General features: G+C 41.4%; 2 protein-coding genes across 8 annotated transcripts in view; one reads left to right on the top strand and one right to left on the bottom strand.

Moving 5' to 3' along the window:
- Positions 1-10,615, bottom strand: part of MMUT (methylmalonyl-CoA mutase) — a 23,793-nt gene extending 13,178 nt beyond the window's left edge. The window contains exons 1-7 of one of the 2 annotated variants that reach the window (XM_080390327.1): positions 10,525-10,615; positions 9,232-9,383; positions 8,316-8,727; positions 5,865-6,232; positions 5,004-5,161; positions 3,397-3,568; positions 884-1,132 (exon numbers count right to left, since the gene is read on the bottom strand). In XM_080390327.1, coding sequence (XP_080246453.1) covers positions 884-1,132; positions 3,397-3,568; positions 5,004-5,161; positions 5,865-6,232; positions 8,316-8,694 — 1,326 coding nt within the window. In that variant the 5' untranslated portion in view covers positions 8,695-8,727; positions 9,232-9,383; positions 10,525-10,615. Of the gene's footprint in view, positions 1-883; positions 1,133-3,396; positions 3,569-5,003; positions 5,162-5,864; positions 6,233-8,315; positions 8,728-9,190; positions 9,384-10,524 lie in introns of those variants that run through there. The other variant, XM_080390326.1, reaches the window with a different exon arrangement.
- Positions 10,556-16,669, top strand: CENPQ (centromere protein Q). 6 transcript variants are annotated; one of them, XM_080390339.1, is made up of 9 exons: positions 10,556-10,684; positions 11,563-11,718; positions 12,446-12,500; positions 13,121-13,232; positions 13,501-13,569; positions 14,792-14,921; positions 15,185-15,304; positions 15,591-15,668; positions 16,108-16,669. In XM_080390339.1, exons 1-9 carry the CDS (start codon positions 10,571-10,573, stop codon positions 16,234-16,236), a joined length of 963 nt encoding a protein of 320 aa, XP_080246465.1. In that variant the 5' UTR covers positions 10,556-10,570; the 3' UTR covers positions 16,237-16,669. The 6 variants fall into 6 exon arrangements, with proteins under 6 accessions (XP_080246465.1, XP_080246464.1, XP_080246463.1 ...); XM_080390338.1 differs by having other exon boundaries at positions 13,118-13,232; XM_080390337.1 differs by having other exon boundaries at positions 12,443-12,500.

Here is a 16,669-nt window from a genome sequence, read left to right as displayed (position 1 = left end):
AGTTCAGCTCTCACACAGCAGAAGCCTATTCAGCGCCAAAACATGGTGACCACATCCAAACTGCCTACTGGAAATGACCATCAGGCATGCCTGGCACTGCCTAAAGTATCCTAGTCGACAACGACCTAAAAAACACACCGGACAATGTGCCAAGTGCCTGCACAGTGCCAGGCTAGTGTTTGGGCCTGTAGCAGCTTATTAATTTGGGACTTTGCAATTATGTGCTCAAAAGGAGAATCAGTGGGTTTAGCTGTAGACTAGACATGCAGGTGTATACCTTTATGCAGGATTGCCACCAGCAAGACTACTCCTGCACAGTACTTTTCATACGCAAGTAATGACTAGCAGCAAAAATATTATTTAAAAAAATATTCTGATCCAACAGAAAAATTCCTCCTAAATTCTGCGTAATATTCAAGTACGGCCAGAGAATCCCCTGCACGCTTGGCTATAAAACCTTGTTTTTAGTAACACCTAGTTTTAAACTCTCAAGCAGATCACCACAAGCATGAGTAAGCATGTAACTAAGTAGGTTGGTTTGATGACTCCTTCTGTTGAACCCTTTTTTTACTTGTGTATAAAACAGTTCCCAGCAAACTGGGAGTCTTCAGCGTGCAAGGGACTTTGCAGGGCTTGATTATTTGTTCCACACTGGGATACTTCCCTTTTGAATGTAGTCTGCTAGAAGGCTGAAGTCTTTCTTTCTCTAAATATACACTGCATTATTGTAAAGTTCATTTACAAAAACATCACTGAAGCGTAAGTGTAAAATAATTCGCTCTTTAGAAGTTACCAACATAGCAAACAGTCCCTAAAAAGACATCCCTCAAAACTCCTACACCTATAATTTTCTCACAGAACATAAAAGATTATGCAAACGGACCTTTAAAGCAGCTTCATAGACATCATTGGTGAGGCACTCCATGAGGTAAGAACCCCCCCAGGGGTCTGCCACTTTAGGAATACCTGACTCCTCTTGAATTATTATCTGTGTGTTCCGAGCAATGCGAGCACTCTTCACTGTAGGCAAACCCAAGGCTTCATCAAATGAATTTGTATGCAAAGACTGTGTGCCTCCAAACACAGCAGCCATTGCTTCAATTGTAGTACGGATAACATTGTTAAATGGGTCCTGGAAGGAAAAAGAGAGCTCTGAAGCCCAGCAGTTCTGCCACTGGGTGGGGGCAATTAGTTACACTCATATTGCTGCCACGAAACAAATGCAAGATTCCCCCATTAAAACACCGTAATCATAACAAAGCTGAAAACGTACAGTCAGTAACAAGCATACAATCAAACTGATATATCACTTATCAGATCTCGTACAAAGAGATTAATCCATAAAGAAAGCCAAAATTATCAGCATTTGAGTAAACTGGTCACGATAACAAAGCAAAGCCTAACTTGTATTTAGTGGTGTTTCAAATAACTTAATGAATCCAGGTTGGAGAGGATGGAACAAGTAGTCCCAATGTCCTCCATCTTCAGATTCCAGAATTCTTGGAGCAGTGAATAACACAACTGTCAGACAGGTTACTAGTCAAGCTCCATTTTGGAACTAAATGTGCTTAGTATTGTCACTGACGACCGCATTACATAAAGATAGGAATTACAGATGAAATTTGCTGGTGCTATAGAATGGAAAGATGCCTATGGGAGAACTGGGATATTAACTAAAACAAATGGATAATCTGGAGTACAAGGTATAGAAATACAGTCAGCATTACAAAACATAATCTCAGCCTTTAGGTCAAAATTTTTATCTGCTTTTTTCATCTAGACAGTTGAGTTGTATACATGTGCGTCTACAGTCAAAAGAGGTGTCATCATGATCTCCAGGAGATGACATGCTCTGAGATGGAGTGAATAATCGCCCGCTGCAGCTGCCTTCTTATTTAATGTGATTACTGAGGGAATTTAATGGTAGCTCAAATTGTATACCTAATTCTTGACAAGCCTAGATGGGATGAAATGTACCCAAAATAATGAAGAGCTACCAGTGCAACAGGACCTTGAAGAAGGCAAATAAAACATGAGATCTGTGCGAACTACATTATCTTCCATAAAGAAATGGAATTAATATCATTGTTATACAAGGACATGGTAATTCTACCTATACTGGAGTCTATTTCTTGTTTAAGTATTCCATTTAAAGAATTACAGAAAAGTGCGATTTGGATGAGCAAGAATGTAAAACTTAACTTGTGAGTGGATACCTATCTAAAGGTAGGCCAAAGGAAAATATATTTGCCCTCTGAAACCTGTAAGGAATAAACACTGGGCACTGAGGAGCTATGTTAAGATAAACAATGTTTAGACAGGAAAAAAGGGTTATGATCCAGACAGAAATATATCTACACTGGACACTGGAAAACAGTTGAATGTATTTTTGGTAGTATTACTATTTTTGCACTCATACAATTGGAGGACCCACAAAGGCCACTGTTCAGAAAATTCCACTGTTTAGTTTTACTGTGTTCCTGTAATGTAAGTAAACAATAAATTTACTTTGAAAAAAATAATAAAACCCAGGCACACAAGTCAAATAATGATGGTTGCAATCACAACCTAAAACCCACTCATATCGCATGCCTTTGGGAAGCAGGCCTTGGAATAAAAGCTGGAACCCAGCTCTGACCTCACTTGGGAAATTATATGCAGTCCAATGATGCATTTGTTTGTTGTAACTCAACAGGAAGAGCAGACAATCCAGTTTCAAAAAAGCAGACGAGCTGTAATCATTACTTCACTCTTCAGCGAGAGGGGCATGAATGACTTCCTTGGCAGCTCAAACAAATTCTCCAGCCAGGAATCCCTAGGAAAAGGAGCCTCTACTTCCTCATTCAGCTGCATTTTGAAAGCATAAAACTTACAGGATATATCCAAGAGAGATTCATCCTCTGAGTCCTGAATTAAGATAAGCACCTCTCTGCAGTTCTCTTCTCTACTTAGCAGGTTTGGATCCTACTCTCAATTCAGTATCCACTAGACTGGGAGCACATGTGCTAAAAACAATGATTCCAGAATGAAAATGAAGCCAGACAATGAAAAGTTAGGCACTGAGACTGCCTACCATCACACTGGAATCCTTTTGTGAATACAGTCTCAAGCCTTTGGTTTGTGCCCTTTTACCTGAATGCTACAGGGTAGTCCCAAATCCTGAATTATTTTGCAAACCAGCATTTTGGGAAACAATGCTTCTGGCACTCAACACAACTTTTTGTATTATGTAAGAAAAAAGATGTATCTGATGCTAGTGTGTGCATTTCTCAGACTAAGACAAGTGGTCTCCTTGAGAAAGGTACACCTTTATGAATAAAACCAGCAGTCTCCTTTAAGATGGACACCATGAGAATGTATTTACATGAGGAAGTTGACGAGAATCCAATTTCTAACCTGCTCAGTGAGTGACCAGCCTGAGGTCTGACAATGAGCTCTCAGCAGAAGAGATTTGGGATTCTTGGGCTTAAACATTTTCTCTATCAGGTGAGCCCACAGCCGCCTCCCAGCTCTCAGCTTGGCTATTTCCATATAGAAGTTCATACCAATTCCCCAGAAGAAGGAGAGCCTGTAGTAAAAGCATGTGAAAAGGATAAAACATTAAACCACTCTAATAACTCTGTTTCACTAAAGGAGAAGTCCTACAGCAAGGGCTCTGATTAATTTAATTTTACAGATATAACCCAGACATAAGATGAAGGGAATGTTCCTGGACGCCGATGCTAGTTGCTAAAGAATGATACACACTTATGCCAATAAACTGAATTAGCCTCCAAACAAGGTGACTACAGGCAAACTGCCAATGACAGTGGTCCCTGGAACTGCTAAACTGTCCCCAGGGACTGTTTTGGGAGAGTTCTAGGTCAAACAGTGTTCCAGCAAGTCACTAATACAAACAGTGACGCTCTAGTACCAGGGAATGCTCCTTGACACAATCTACTAGGGTAGTTATGCTCACAAACTAATTATAATGGGAAGACATTATATATTATAAGCATGCTTTTATCTTTTTCTTGATGATTTTAATCAAAATCCAAATCAAACAGTTCAACATTGGCTAGCATATCAGGGAACAGACTAACTGACCTACTTTTTCCTACTTAGAGCTTCTCTGGTAAACACGCATAGTTAAAGCCAGCAAAACTCACTATACTAAAGATACACTTTTTTAACAGTGAATTAGCTACTGAAACAATTTCCCACAGGCTCTTACAGATTCTCCATCACTAGAAAGTCTGAAAATAAGGCTGTATCTTCTACATGATCCACTTTGATTTTGCAACAGATCTCCTAAACAGGTTCTCCTCAGCTCACTCCTGTAGTTGACTACTGTAGTTTGTAGGAGTCAGTTTCAGCTGACTCCTGTAGTTACTTTGAATGTGCAACAGGCTACATGAAGTCTGCCTTTTGGTTTTTTTAAACTCATGGTATAGTTAGGGAATCTGTAAATCAACTAGACAACTGAAACTGTGATTCTGCTTAGTTGGGCAGTAACTTATAAAAATACAGTATTCTGCTTAAAATTAAATTATTTCTTTTAGGAAACTCACAACTGTAAACTGAACTACCTGAACTTCCCCTTGTTAAGCATTTTCCCCAAATATTTCAAAATAATACTAATGCAAAAAGTTCAGTAACACTACAGCATAAAAGAACTGCCAGAGCTCTTGCTGCATTCTGCAGTTCTAAAGCTACAACTGTATGAGACATAACAGCTTAGAGATCCTCTTTCTGACTCAGAGACCAACTGTCACAACAGACCCTGACAACGTTTGGGCCTGTGCATGAGCTTTACAGATTATTAGTGCAGATGTAGTCTAAGTGTCTGTCGGACTAGATATATTTTCCTACTGCTGAAACTGTGTAACAAACCCAAAACAAATCCCATCTGCAATGTGAGCACTGCCAATATTTCTTGCATGTATAAAAATACTGAATTTAGTATTAAATTCCAGAGGTTTTACCAAAAGTGACTTTCATACTTACAAATTTCTTTAGCTCACCTTGGTGCAAATTCATCAATAGTCAGGCCGGCTTTAAGTCCAGTTCTGCAGTACTCCAAGCCATCGGCTATGGTATAAGCTAATTCCAAAATGGCGTCGGCTCCTGCCTCTTGCATGTGATACCCGCTGATTGAAATGGAATTAAATTTTGGCATGTACTGTAAAAATAAAAGACAACAGGGTATGACAACAGAAGGGAGAGTCAGATAATTGTTCTATCAACATTCACAAATAATTCGTTCTTTGCAGCTTGTGAATACAACTTGTCTCTATTAAGTGGTGTTTGCAGATGTTCACTTCACGTCCTTTTACTTTTTCGCATTATTCATTGTGCTTAAAAGTATCACCGACCATGGTAAACACCTTTTTCAATTACGGGCTGTGTGCTACCTCTCCAATGAAAATGCACCTAATGAAACAACTGGTAGTACTGAAGTTCCAGTCATCCATTAAGGACTTCACTCCTTGTGTTACCTCTTTCTCATGCTTAATTTTGCAGCAGAAATCCTGCAAGATTTCTTGCCTCTTTGCTCCTGCTTACAGCTGTATAATGCTTCTTAACTATGCGGCTTGTTACTTTCTACACAAAAAACAGCCTGTCTGTTCCTCATCTCCAAGCTTCCTGCTATCCCTTCAGTCTTAGGCTCATCTTAATCTGACTTTGACTTGGATTGACTTAAAAGTGTCAAAATTTATGTTGTAAGTGATTTGGGATCTTAACTTTTCCTCCCAGCCCTTTCCACAACCACATCATTCTTCACTATGACAGGTTTTCCTGTCTTCTGCTTTGTTCTCCGAAGTGCCTTATAAATAGTTCACTAGATGTAATAACAGAAGTAAATACATTTAAACAATGAATACCTTTGAGGTGTATTGGAAGATGTCAGCAATAATACGCATTGACGGTTCTGGGGGGAAAATGTATGTATTTCGGACCATGAACTCCTTCAAGATGTCATTTTGGATTGTCCCTGTCAGCTTGGCCTGAGGCACTCCCTGTTCTTCTCCAGTTACAATGAATGTTGCCAACACTGGAATGACTGCCCCATTCATTGTCATAGAAACTGACATTTTCTCTAAAGGAATTCCATCAAAAAGGATTTTGGTGTCTTCCACCGTATCAATGGCAACTCCAGCCATTCCAACATCTCCTCGAACTCGTGGATTGTCTGAATCATAACCACGGTGGGTGGCTAAATCAAAAGCAACAGATAATCCCTGCTGGCCAGCTAAATGAAAGGGTGGGGGGGAAGAAAAAAAAAAAAAAAGATATTTAGAAGTGTGGAACAGACTTACATTGCAACTGGATCTAAAATTTTAATTTTATTTTACATGACCCAGGCTTGGACAACAAACCAATTTTCAATGTTAAAACACTACTCCCTCCTCAAACTTGTCCAAGGTCATCTAGTCTTAAACTTTAAATGAAAAAGCTCTCAACTGAGAAGAAAAAATATTATAGTCCTTCTAGCTCAGCCACACAATCAGCTTACCGTGCTTAACAACTTACCCACAAGTTATAAATGTGCATAGACAGACAGTATCAGGGCTTATATTCAGAAATTCTACTTAGCTTAGTTGGAAACAAAAGTGTGATAAATTATGTCACATTACCTTCTCTTTATCACAAATTAAACACATGCACACAGATTGTTACCCTGGCTGTTATTTATTCATAAGCACTTTGCTTACGAATTTGCTTATGCATTACTAAATCTGCAGTAGGAGAAAATTATTCACATAAAGCAGGGAACGGGACAGTTAGAGCTCTGGGCAGACTTGTTGCTGCAACCCAAAAGCAGCACCTGAAACTCTGCTACTCCCTGGCACTCACCCTGTGACCAGCACTGCTGTTCCTAAGTAACTGTATCTACTGCATTTGCAAATCTTCCTCTCAACATCAGCACAGCTCTTGTCAGACCGGCTATCATCTTTGATCTAAAAAGCTAGGTGTCAGCTCTGAAGCAGAATGACAAAAAATTTTAATTTCTGCCTAGTTTCAAGCAACAGAAAGTTCAGCAATTATGAGAACTGATAATTAATTCTTTTTCAGCATTCCTCTAATTACAGAGAGATTTTAATTGAATTATTAAAAATGCTTTACAAATAACTAGGTCAGATCCAGAATCTATGCTAAATAATTCAGTATTAATACAACCATTACCAACAAGATAAAATTACAGTATCACAATGTCAAACCTCAAATGAAAAATTACTGGCAGCAAACATTCTTGAGTAACTGAGCTGTGCTGTCAGCTAACTGAAATGTTAGCACTTCTGCCTCAGCAGCAACGATCAGCAGTAAAACAGTGTATTCAGAACAATCTTTCTATTGAAATGTTTGCCTGCAAACCTCTAATATCCTGTATTTACAATTTCTCAACTTACTGAGGGTTTTATAAATTGAAAGAATCAAGAATACTTGCAAGGCTATGGCAGCAGTTAACATTGCTTCGTATTAGCTAACCATGATACTGCGAGAGCTAAAAATCCCCAAAGAATTCCTCGTCCTCACCCTAAACAGTTATTTTTGACTAGGAGGGACTGTAAAGTGGGAAATAAACGTGTCACAGATTTATTTCTCAGAAGACAACTTTCAGTGGTCTGCTGTTTTGACCAGTAAGGTTATAACACAGCTTCAAACAATTGCTAAGAGGTAAGGGTGGTGTACAACTCGTGAGTGTATCAGTAACAACTTTTTAGCAGTGGTTAATGCTTAACTCAACACTGTATTATGATGACGGTCCAGCTATTAGCTAAATAAAGTGCTGCAAAACACAATACTCCACAGAAATTTTGGGAAACCCACTCTCAAATAAGGAAAATACCAAAACTTTTAGGAAGCCGGCTTTACTAATACACCATGAATGACACTACTCATACGTATTTATGAGTTCATCTAAAATGTGTAATATGGGATGGAAACCCAAAATGTCAGAATGCACTGATGCCAGAAGTTTAGCTATGTGACAAAGTTCAACTTTTTTTTCCCACTACAATCTTCTCTCATGCGCATATAATGAGTATAAAGTGCTCCATGATGCCTGCTAGTTGGACCCTGGGCTGCAGCCAAATTGTATCTTTCCAAGTGTTAAGGCAGAATAACTAAAAATAGCATTTAACACATGATGCAAAGGCAGTTTCAGAAATGATCCAGTTTCCCTGTAATAAAGAAATACAATAACACTGGGCAGACCCTATCAGAAAGCAAAACTCACAAGGTAGAATAATAACATTTGTCATATAATTTACCATATGAATATGCCCCATTGCTTTGAAAGGCAATGTTGTTTCCCAAATCAGCTGTCTTACCTTTAATGTTGTCCTTGTAGAACTTATTGCTCTCCTCCACTGTACTGAAGCCAGCATACTGGCGGATAGTCCACGGCCTGTAAGTGTACATAGTTGGGTAGGGTCCTCGAGTGAAAGGCTTCACCCCTGGCAGCTCTTCAGGGAGGTCTTTCGTGTCTCTTTTGGAGTATAAGGGCTTGATGTCAATCCCTTCTGGGGTGTGCCAAATTAAATCCTTTGGATTCTTGCCTTTCAGCTGCTTTTCAGCAAGAGCAGCCCACTCGGGGTGCAGCGGCTGCCCATGCAGTGAACGCCACGCAAGCTGGCAGGCTGGAAGTTGTGCCAGGCATGTGCACTGGTGGGGCCACAGGCGCAGGACAGCATCCTTGGCTCTTAGCATGCCTGTCCCACTGGTTGGCAAGTATGGGATGAACTGAAGAAAATAAGACCATATATTTTGCATTATCATATAAATCCAGCATGGGAGAAGCAAACACAGAGAGGTGAAGCACTTTGCTAAAGCTGAAACAGCAGAAAGTAAGTGTATTTATTTATTCACTTACTCATTTGTCAGACATCAATCCCCTTGCCTTTCAACCAGACAATGCATAAAACAGAGTTCAGGAAAAAACCCTACATTTTCATCTAGCTAAGGAAAACAACTGGTCTACATCCACCTACAAAATGTGTAACTGATTTCAGTCCCTAAGCAGCATTAATCAGGCACTGGAAAGTCAGTGTCAGGCATGACAATGGTGTTGGAGAAAAATGCCAGATCAGTGCTACTGTAGGCTGTACACCTCAGCTTTGCCCCTGTATAGCCCCAGACCAGGACTGCAAGTGCGGTCAGTAAATAGATACTAGACAATGAAAGTTTAATATTAGTAAGACTGTACCTGACGGTTCAAAGAAGTTTCTAAGAACAGAAGATCCTAACCTCTAGGAGGCTGAGACGGTGGAGATTGTCTGTTGTGATTACTCAGAACTGAGACGTGGAGATTGTCTATCGTGATTACTCAGAACTGAGACGTGGAGATTGTCTATTGTGATTACCCAGAACTGAGACGTGCAGAACCTGAAGCGATCATCCTTGAAAGGAAAAGTAAAAAAAATGGCGAAGTGGTCAAGATATAGAACAACTTGTGAAACCGACTGTCAAGATAATGACTAATAAAAGACTTGTTTGAAACCAATAGATTAGGTAATGCTTTGTAGAGACTATAAATGTAGAGCTAAAAATCCTGTAACCTTGTCACTCTCTGCGGAGGTGACCCAACGCTGCTGCACCGATTAAAACTGCAAACCTAGAGTAACCCACAAGAGTTTGAGTCTCTTCTTTTACAAATGGCATGCCTAGCTATTTCCTCACTTTCCCATCTTTCTCATCTATGAATTCCTTCATGTCACAGGGGGACCCTCAACATCAAAGAGCCACTGCGAAGAAGTAGACTGTTGGAAAACTGCTGACATATCACACGCTATGGAAAAGGCAGGTTAGGCTGGATGGGAATCCGAGATAAACTCGGAAAGAAAGGCAAAAAAGAAAAAGTGGTATGCAAGAACACAGGGATGATACAAGCTGCAGAGGCTCATCCCACTATGCATGGGATTGATATGGGGGATTAGCTCTGTAACTCCTGGAAGCTGTGAGCAACTCTGTTTCTGCTCTCCATACTCTATCCCTGCACTTCTCTCCCCACCTAAAACCTTTACAGCTTGGCTCCAGCGCCAGCTCCCTCCTCTCTGCCTCACCTCCTTCATGATCCTCTGGCAACACACGCTTCCCGGCCACCTTTATGAAAAAATCTGCATAAAACTGGAAAGCATCTCCATTGCTGTTATGGTGCCGCAGCAACACGCCCCACGCAAGTGCTTCCGTAACATACACGCCAGGCGCTGCACACGTACAACACACAAGCAGCACCAGAGCCCTGCGGCCGGGATGAGAGCCACCCCCCCCGCCCCGTTACCCCCAAGGCCGCACAAACCCACTGCCCTCCCCGCAGCCGGCCCGCGCAACGGCTAGGCAGCACCGGCCACCAGCCCGGCTGCCCCACAGCCTCCCTGACAGGCCCGCCGAGCGCCCCGCACCCCCTGCCACCAACACGCCCCCTCAGCGGCCAGCAGGGGCGGCACAGGGGCTGGCCCTGGGGGTCGCGGCCCTGCCCGGCCGGGAGACGCGGCTGGCTGAGGACAAGCCCCGACCCCGGCGCCGGCCGCTAGGCCCTACCTGCTCCCGGCCCCGCCGCCGCCTCCCAGCGCCCCCCGCAGCGCGCATGCGCGGAAGGCCGCGCCGCGCCCCGCCCCTCTGGCGGGAGGTGGGAGCGCGCACTGCGCGTGCGCTCGCCTGCGCGGGAAGGCGGCGGGCGGTTGAGGCGGAGCGAGGCGAGGTTAGCGGTGAGCCGCTGGGAGGTTTCGTGGGGGTTCCCGCGGTGTTATCCGGTAGCGGCGGGGAGCGGGAGTTTGGGGGTCTGAGGGGGTCGTGGGTGGTGAGGACTACAGCTCCCGGCGTGAGTGTGGTTCGGCGGGGCCGGGTCGCGGCCGTGGCGGGCAGCGTTGCGTGGTGGCAGTTACAGTCCGCGCCTCGCTCTCTGCGGTGGGTTGCAAATGCTGTCCCGGAAAGCCGGTACTGGAGGCGGGTGTTATCTACCTGGCGAGCCGTGACGGGGTTTCCGCGTGAGGGAAGAAGTGGCCTGAGGGGATGAAAGGAAAACTGAATACTTCTGAGTCGTCATGCTTAAGAAAGAGAAGGCTACTGGGATATAATGATTATTCTCTTCTGCGTGGCTTCTTTTTTTCTCTATAGTGAGTAAGAAAAGAAGCTACAGGATTAAACTGCGGCAAGGTTAGGTGCTAGGGTAAAAAGTTCTAGTAATGGGATAACCACGCTGAACTGTGCTGAATGATTTAAGAGTTTCTGTTGTTGGATGCCTTCAAGAACAAATGAGTCTGTTTTCAGTGCAGTTACTGTTTTGCTATTGCTGCCATTTGACATATGGATATACTGGCTTTCAGGTTTAGAAAGATGTGTGGAACATACACAAACACTTGTCTAAAAGCCAAATAGACATGCGTTTTTCATGGTCCTACACTGGGATAAATATGCAAAATTTAGGTTTTGAGTTAAAAAAAAATGCAAACATTTGGGCTTATTTAGCATTGGGTGTTTCTGTCATTTTGCTTTTTAATGTATGCTTTGTACTGTATGGATTATAATTGCTGGATTTTAATTTTGGTTTTGTTTCTTCCGGTTCCATTTGGCTTACAGGTAATGACATGCCACTACACATCTTACAGTAAAATGAGAGGGACTGCTCGTTGGGTATCAGCAAAAAACTGGTTTACATCAGAAAATCAGCAAGGGCCATCCAGCAAAACAAAAGGAACAGATGGAGAAGGAAGACCAAAAGGACAAAAAAGAAAGGTAACCATTATTTTGGATCAAACAAATTAAAAAAGTAATGAAAGAAAAAAAAAAAGTGTTTTTTGCCCAGTTTTTACTGGCATTTATAGAGAATATTTCATTAGCTAAATGTCGTCCTCTTGAGGAAATGTCCAGTGTGAACAGATCTTTTGAGTCCCACTGCCTTAGCTGCTCTCTGGTTTCCAGAATTTCTAGTTGCGTGCTACCATGCCTGTGACAAGTAGAGGGAAGCTTTCCCTGGTTATTAATGAGAAGGCAAGCTGGCTGTGCAGTTCTGAAGAACTGCATAGCATCTCTTTGAACAGAGTCATAAAGTCACAGTTCACTCAGCTCAGTGTATTAAGTTCTGGAAAATATTCTTTGCGTGTCTCAGGATTGTCCTAGGCAGCTTTCTGTTGGCAAGAGCTTGCTTTACCACTGAACTTAGGAACAGTGTCATCTCAAGATGTGGATGGATAGCCATACATTTGTGTGTTCCTTATTTCATGACCTCATTCTTGGATTGGGAGGAATTAAGACAGGGAATTGCTCTCCTTAACCTGCATAAGATAAATTACTGTTTCACAGCTCAAAGTCTTTTTTGAGGTCAGTGTCAACAGCTCTCTGTCGAGCACTAACATGCTTCCACAGAACATTTATAGCAGGTTGCTAGTAGTAGATGAATGGTTGAGCAGCAGAGGATGTTGCAAAATTATCACATTTGCTGTACATTTTTTCTTTTCAGCAGGTCACTCAGACGGTCAAAAGGAAAGCTAAGGAACACAGGGACTATTCCCCTGCAGGTGGGATTGTATTCTTATGTTTGTCTTGTACAAATCCAGTGGTTTGAAAAAACCACTGAAAGTAGAAGTAACTGTAATGTTGAAACCATGGATGTCTGAGATGTCACTGAAATAAGTTTCAAAGTTTTCTTTCTGGACAGTAACAGTGGGTATTTGCAATACAGTCTTAGCCAGTGTGCATTCATATAATGTGTTGTATATGCACGTATTAATCATATGCTTTTGTTTGCAAGTAGTGTTCTTTTGTAAAATTCACAGAATGGTCGGGGTTGGAAGGGACCTCTGGAGATCACCTAGTCCAAACCCCTGCTAAAGCAGGTTCTCCTAGAGCAGGTTGCACAGAGTGGCATCCAGGTGGGTTTTGAACGTCTCCAGAGGAGACTCCACAGCCTCTCTGGGCAGCCTGTTCTAGTGCTGTATCACCCTCAAAGTAAAGAAGTTTTTCCTTGTATTAAGATGGAGCTCCCTGTGCTGCAGTTTGTGCTTGTTGCCCCTTGTCCTGTTGCTGGGCACCACTGAAAATAGCCTGGCCCCATCCTGTTAACACTCACACTTAAGATATTTGTAGACATTGATAAGATCCCCTCCCAGTCTTTTCCTTTTTTCCTTTGTGTTAGCAGGAGAAGGTCCTTCAAAAAAGGTGAAGCTAACCAGTGCTGAAACGGCATCTTGGCAGACTCTCTCAGAGAGCAGTAGGTGGTTTCTGGAAACTGTAATGGATTCAGTAATACTGTAAGTGCCAAATATCCTGGCGGTGGCTCTTTGTTTCCACAAGGAGTAAAGTAAAAATCATAACATTGCTTGAGCTGGAAAAGCTTTGGAGCTTTTTTTTTTGGGTAATATGGTTGGCTGTGTATATTTTTGTCCAGTATAATATAATAATTTCTGTGTGAAGCTGGGAATTTTTAGCTAGAGAAGTTACAACTCTGTTACTTTATTTGATGAGTTCTCTGTGCTTGCAGGCTTTGTGATGAAAATTCTGCCTTTATTTTCTTTCCAGATCTATTTTGCGCCAAAATAGTGAGAAAAAAAAGAATGTTCAGAAGCACCTCAATTTACTGAAAGAAAGGTAAGAAATCAAAATTAAAAAAAGAAAAAGGTGAGAAAAGTGATTTAGTTTAGCTAGTTGTTTTGTACCATGCTTACAGAATTGTTCCTGGGAGCGATCATTTAGGAAATCTTGGAAAGCAGAGTTGATGCAAAATCAAGGAGGGAAATACCTTGACACTGTGTTGATTCAAGTCAACAAGGAAGAGTTGTTGGAAGACCCACTTTAACTACTTCTATATGAGTAACAGAACCTAGGAGGTATTCTTAAGAGCTCCTTGAATCAGCTTTGTACTCTACACAGGGTTTAAATTTTTGGGCAACTATTTATTTTATTCTCATTTTATGGTAGTGGCAGGAGCAGATACAGCTAGATCTTCCTAAATGTTAATTCATTTTGTGACTGTTGAAGTTACTTCTAAGAGAAGTGAAATTTTGTGTTGAGGCATAACTTGCAGCCTTTTTGTTTCCTTGTGGGAGTAATTACATATGCTTGAGTGTTTGAGAATTTTGGGGGGGGGGGGGGTATACCAGGTTTTTACTGACATAGAGCCTGAGCTCATATGTTGTTTTCTTTGTGTGTACAGTACCTCAAGACTCAAACATGAGGAGCTAGTTTCTCATAAATGGTTTTCTTTTTTTTTTTTTTTTGTTTTGTGATTTGTGACCTGTTTAATTTCCCAGTTGCCAAACTCCTGCGGTCTCATCTGTGATGCACAGGAACTCTGGCAGTTTGGTGTATCTAACAGCTTCAGATCCAACTTGGAAGGATTCAAGTCTTCCTCAGAATCAGAAGGACCTTTGAGAGCAAGCTAAAACACTTCCCCTGGCATAAAACTATGTCACGTTTGATTTTGCTAGGATAGTCTTTGCTTGGAAGCAGTTAAAATTGAATATTTTAGAACTTAGTTTTACTTTGAAAAGCAGAACAGTCAGAACTGGGTAAATATTACAGTCAGGGAGTGTTACAGGTCAATGGGATAGAAACACCGCAATGTCAGTGTAATAGTAAAGGTTGGAATGGTGGGATTTCTTGATCCTGGTTCCTTCCTTAGCCATATATTCCACGTGATTTTGGAAAACAGTTCAAGACAGCTTTTCTTCCTGTCTGGATCCTTTTACTTCACTGGCAGCAATTGGGCTGAACTGAGATTAGTTTTTCCCCAGAAAAGTCATTAGGCAGTTTTCTTCTTGCTTTGCAAAGTCATCCAAACAAGTCATGTTTTCCTTTTTCTATAACAAAGGGTGCTGAGATTTTTCAAGACTTTGAAGGTGCCCCCAGGGAAGCTGGGCAACCTGAAGAATGTCCTGAGCCTTCTAATGGCAGAGAAACAAATGCTTGAGACAAATGAAGAGTCTTTGATACAATTGCAGGTATGAAAGGCAAGGAAGGGAACAAAAGTATCTTACCCATCTGCTGCTGCTCAGCGTGTTGTAACTTTTTAGTAGACAGGCTGCTGGCTATGTCTGTGCTGTTGTGGAGGAGTTGTCTATTCATTGTCACCCACCCTTGCTACAAAGCAGTGTATCTTTTTGAATTTTTAAGTGACTCAGCTGATGCTGATGATCAGTATCTTATACACAGAAGGCTCACCATCTCTAAATTCTGTTCTGGTTTTGTGTCTATCTTGTCTTAGGAAGAAATAAATGCAGCTGAGCGATCAGCAGAACATACCAAAGAAACTATACGTGACTTGGAGTACAAAATTCAGGTGCTCAAGAACCAGTTAGAGGAAGATGAAAAAAAGGCCAGGAAGGTATTTCATTTCCAATAGATGCTGCTGCACTCTAACCTAGAGGAATGGGCTAGCTTCCAGCGCTGTCCCGTACAAGCTGTTTCTGCAGAGAGTGTTGTATAAGGAATGCCGTATTTGCCTCTGGGAAGGTCTTTTTTTCTGTCTTCCCAACCTCAGTTGCAAAATTAAAAAGTTTAGTTCTCAGAAGTTGGATAATAACAGCTAGTTTTTCCTTCTTGTGTGCTTGACGTGTGATTTTGGGTTATTTTTTTACTCTTTTTTTTTTTTTTTTTTTTTCCCTTTCTAGATATTCCAGGAGAATAGCAGTGGAGCACTTCACCTGCCAGAACTCCCCAAGCGCAGTTTACAGGCACCCATTTTGCAGGTGAGCATGGAATATATTTTCAGAGACACCTGGTCTAGGAGAAGGAAGGCAACAGAATGTGCTTTCATCGCTTAACCTCTGTTAGAGGAGGTAGTGCTGAAATTCTGAAGTATCTGAAAGTTCTCTCTCATTTTCTTTTTTTTTTCTTTCCATTTAGAACTGTATGCTTATGTTTTTAAAACGGAGCAAAACCCTAGGAAACCTGCCATTTAAAGGATCCTGTGCCTTTTCCTAGGAACCCTGTGGTCCTAGAGAACCTGTAGCCATTCCTGAACTGTATGTCTCTGTAACTGATGGAAGGAAGGCTGTCTCGTTCTGGGTCTTTGAATCTTTTTATTTTAGCTGTATTTAGGTACAGCTAGACGGCATGATAGTGATGTTTCCGCTGGACTCGGTGGAAGCCTCTTTCTTATTTTTTGTTCTTTCTTTCATTCTTTAGGAAGAAATTTTGAAGATAAAAAATCAAGAAGGTCTTTTGCAGGATATGAACACTATCCAGCAGTCAGCTGACTTGAAGAACATATTAACCCTCATTGAAAAGACCTATGAGAAGGTGGACTTCCTTTGAAGATGACCTAGGCCAGCATGCTGTGTTACTTGAAGCAGCAGGATGCTGATCATGGAAACAGTCTTTTCTTCCTAATGGCTTTGCTGTTGTGACTGCTGAATTTTGGTGAAAACACTTTCTATGAATATTGGTATATAAATCAGTAGATGCATTCTGGGACTCTAGTGATTTAAATAATCAATCAAGGTTTTTTTGGACCTGTGATGACCTCTAATGCTTATATATACTGTCTTAGGAGAAGGGAGGGAAAGGGATGCTTGGTTTATTTGGGCATTTTTTATAGAACAAGGCAACTTTTTCCATTACATTTGAACTTTTATATCACATCTGTAAATCATTTAAAGCAATCTCTTACCAAACTAACTCTTGTTTTGGAGTTAAATCCTCTTTAAAGCTGAAACGTAGTAAACGTAGTAAAAATATGATTATTTAA

Source organism: Falco punctatus (assembly GCF_963210335.1).
Source record: "Falco punctatus genome assembly, chromosome: 5".
Taxonomy (NCBI): Eukaryota; Metazoa; Chordata; class Aves; order Falconiformes; family Falconidae; genus Falco; species Falco punctatus.
Note: the sequence above shows the minus strand (reverse complement) of the source record. Positions and strands in the feature narration are given on the sequence as shown.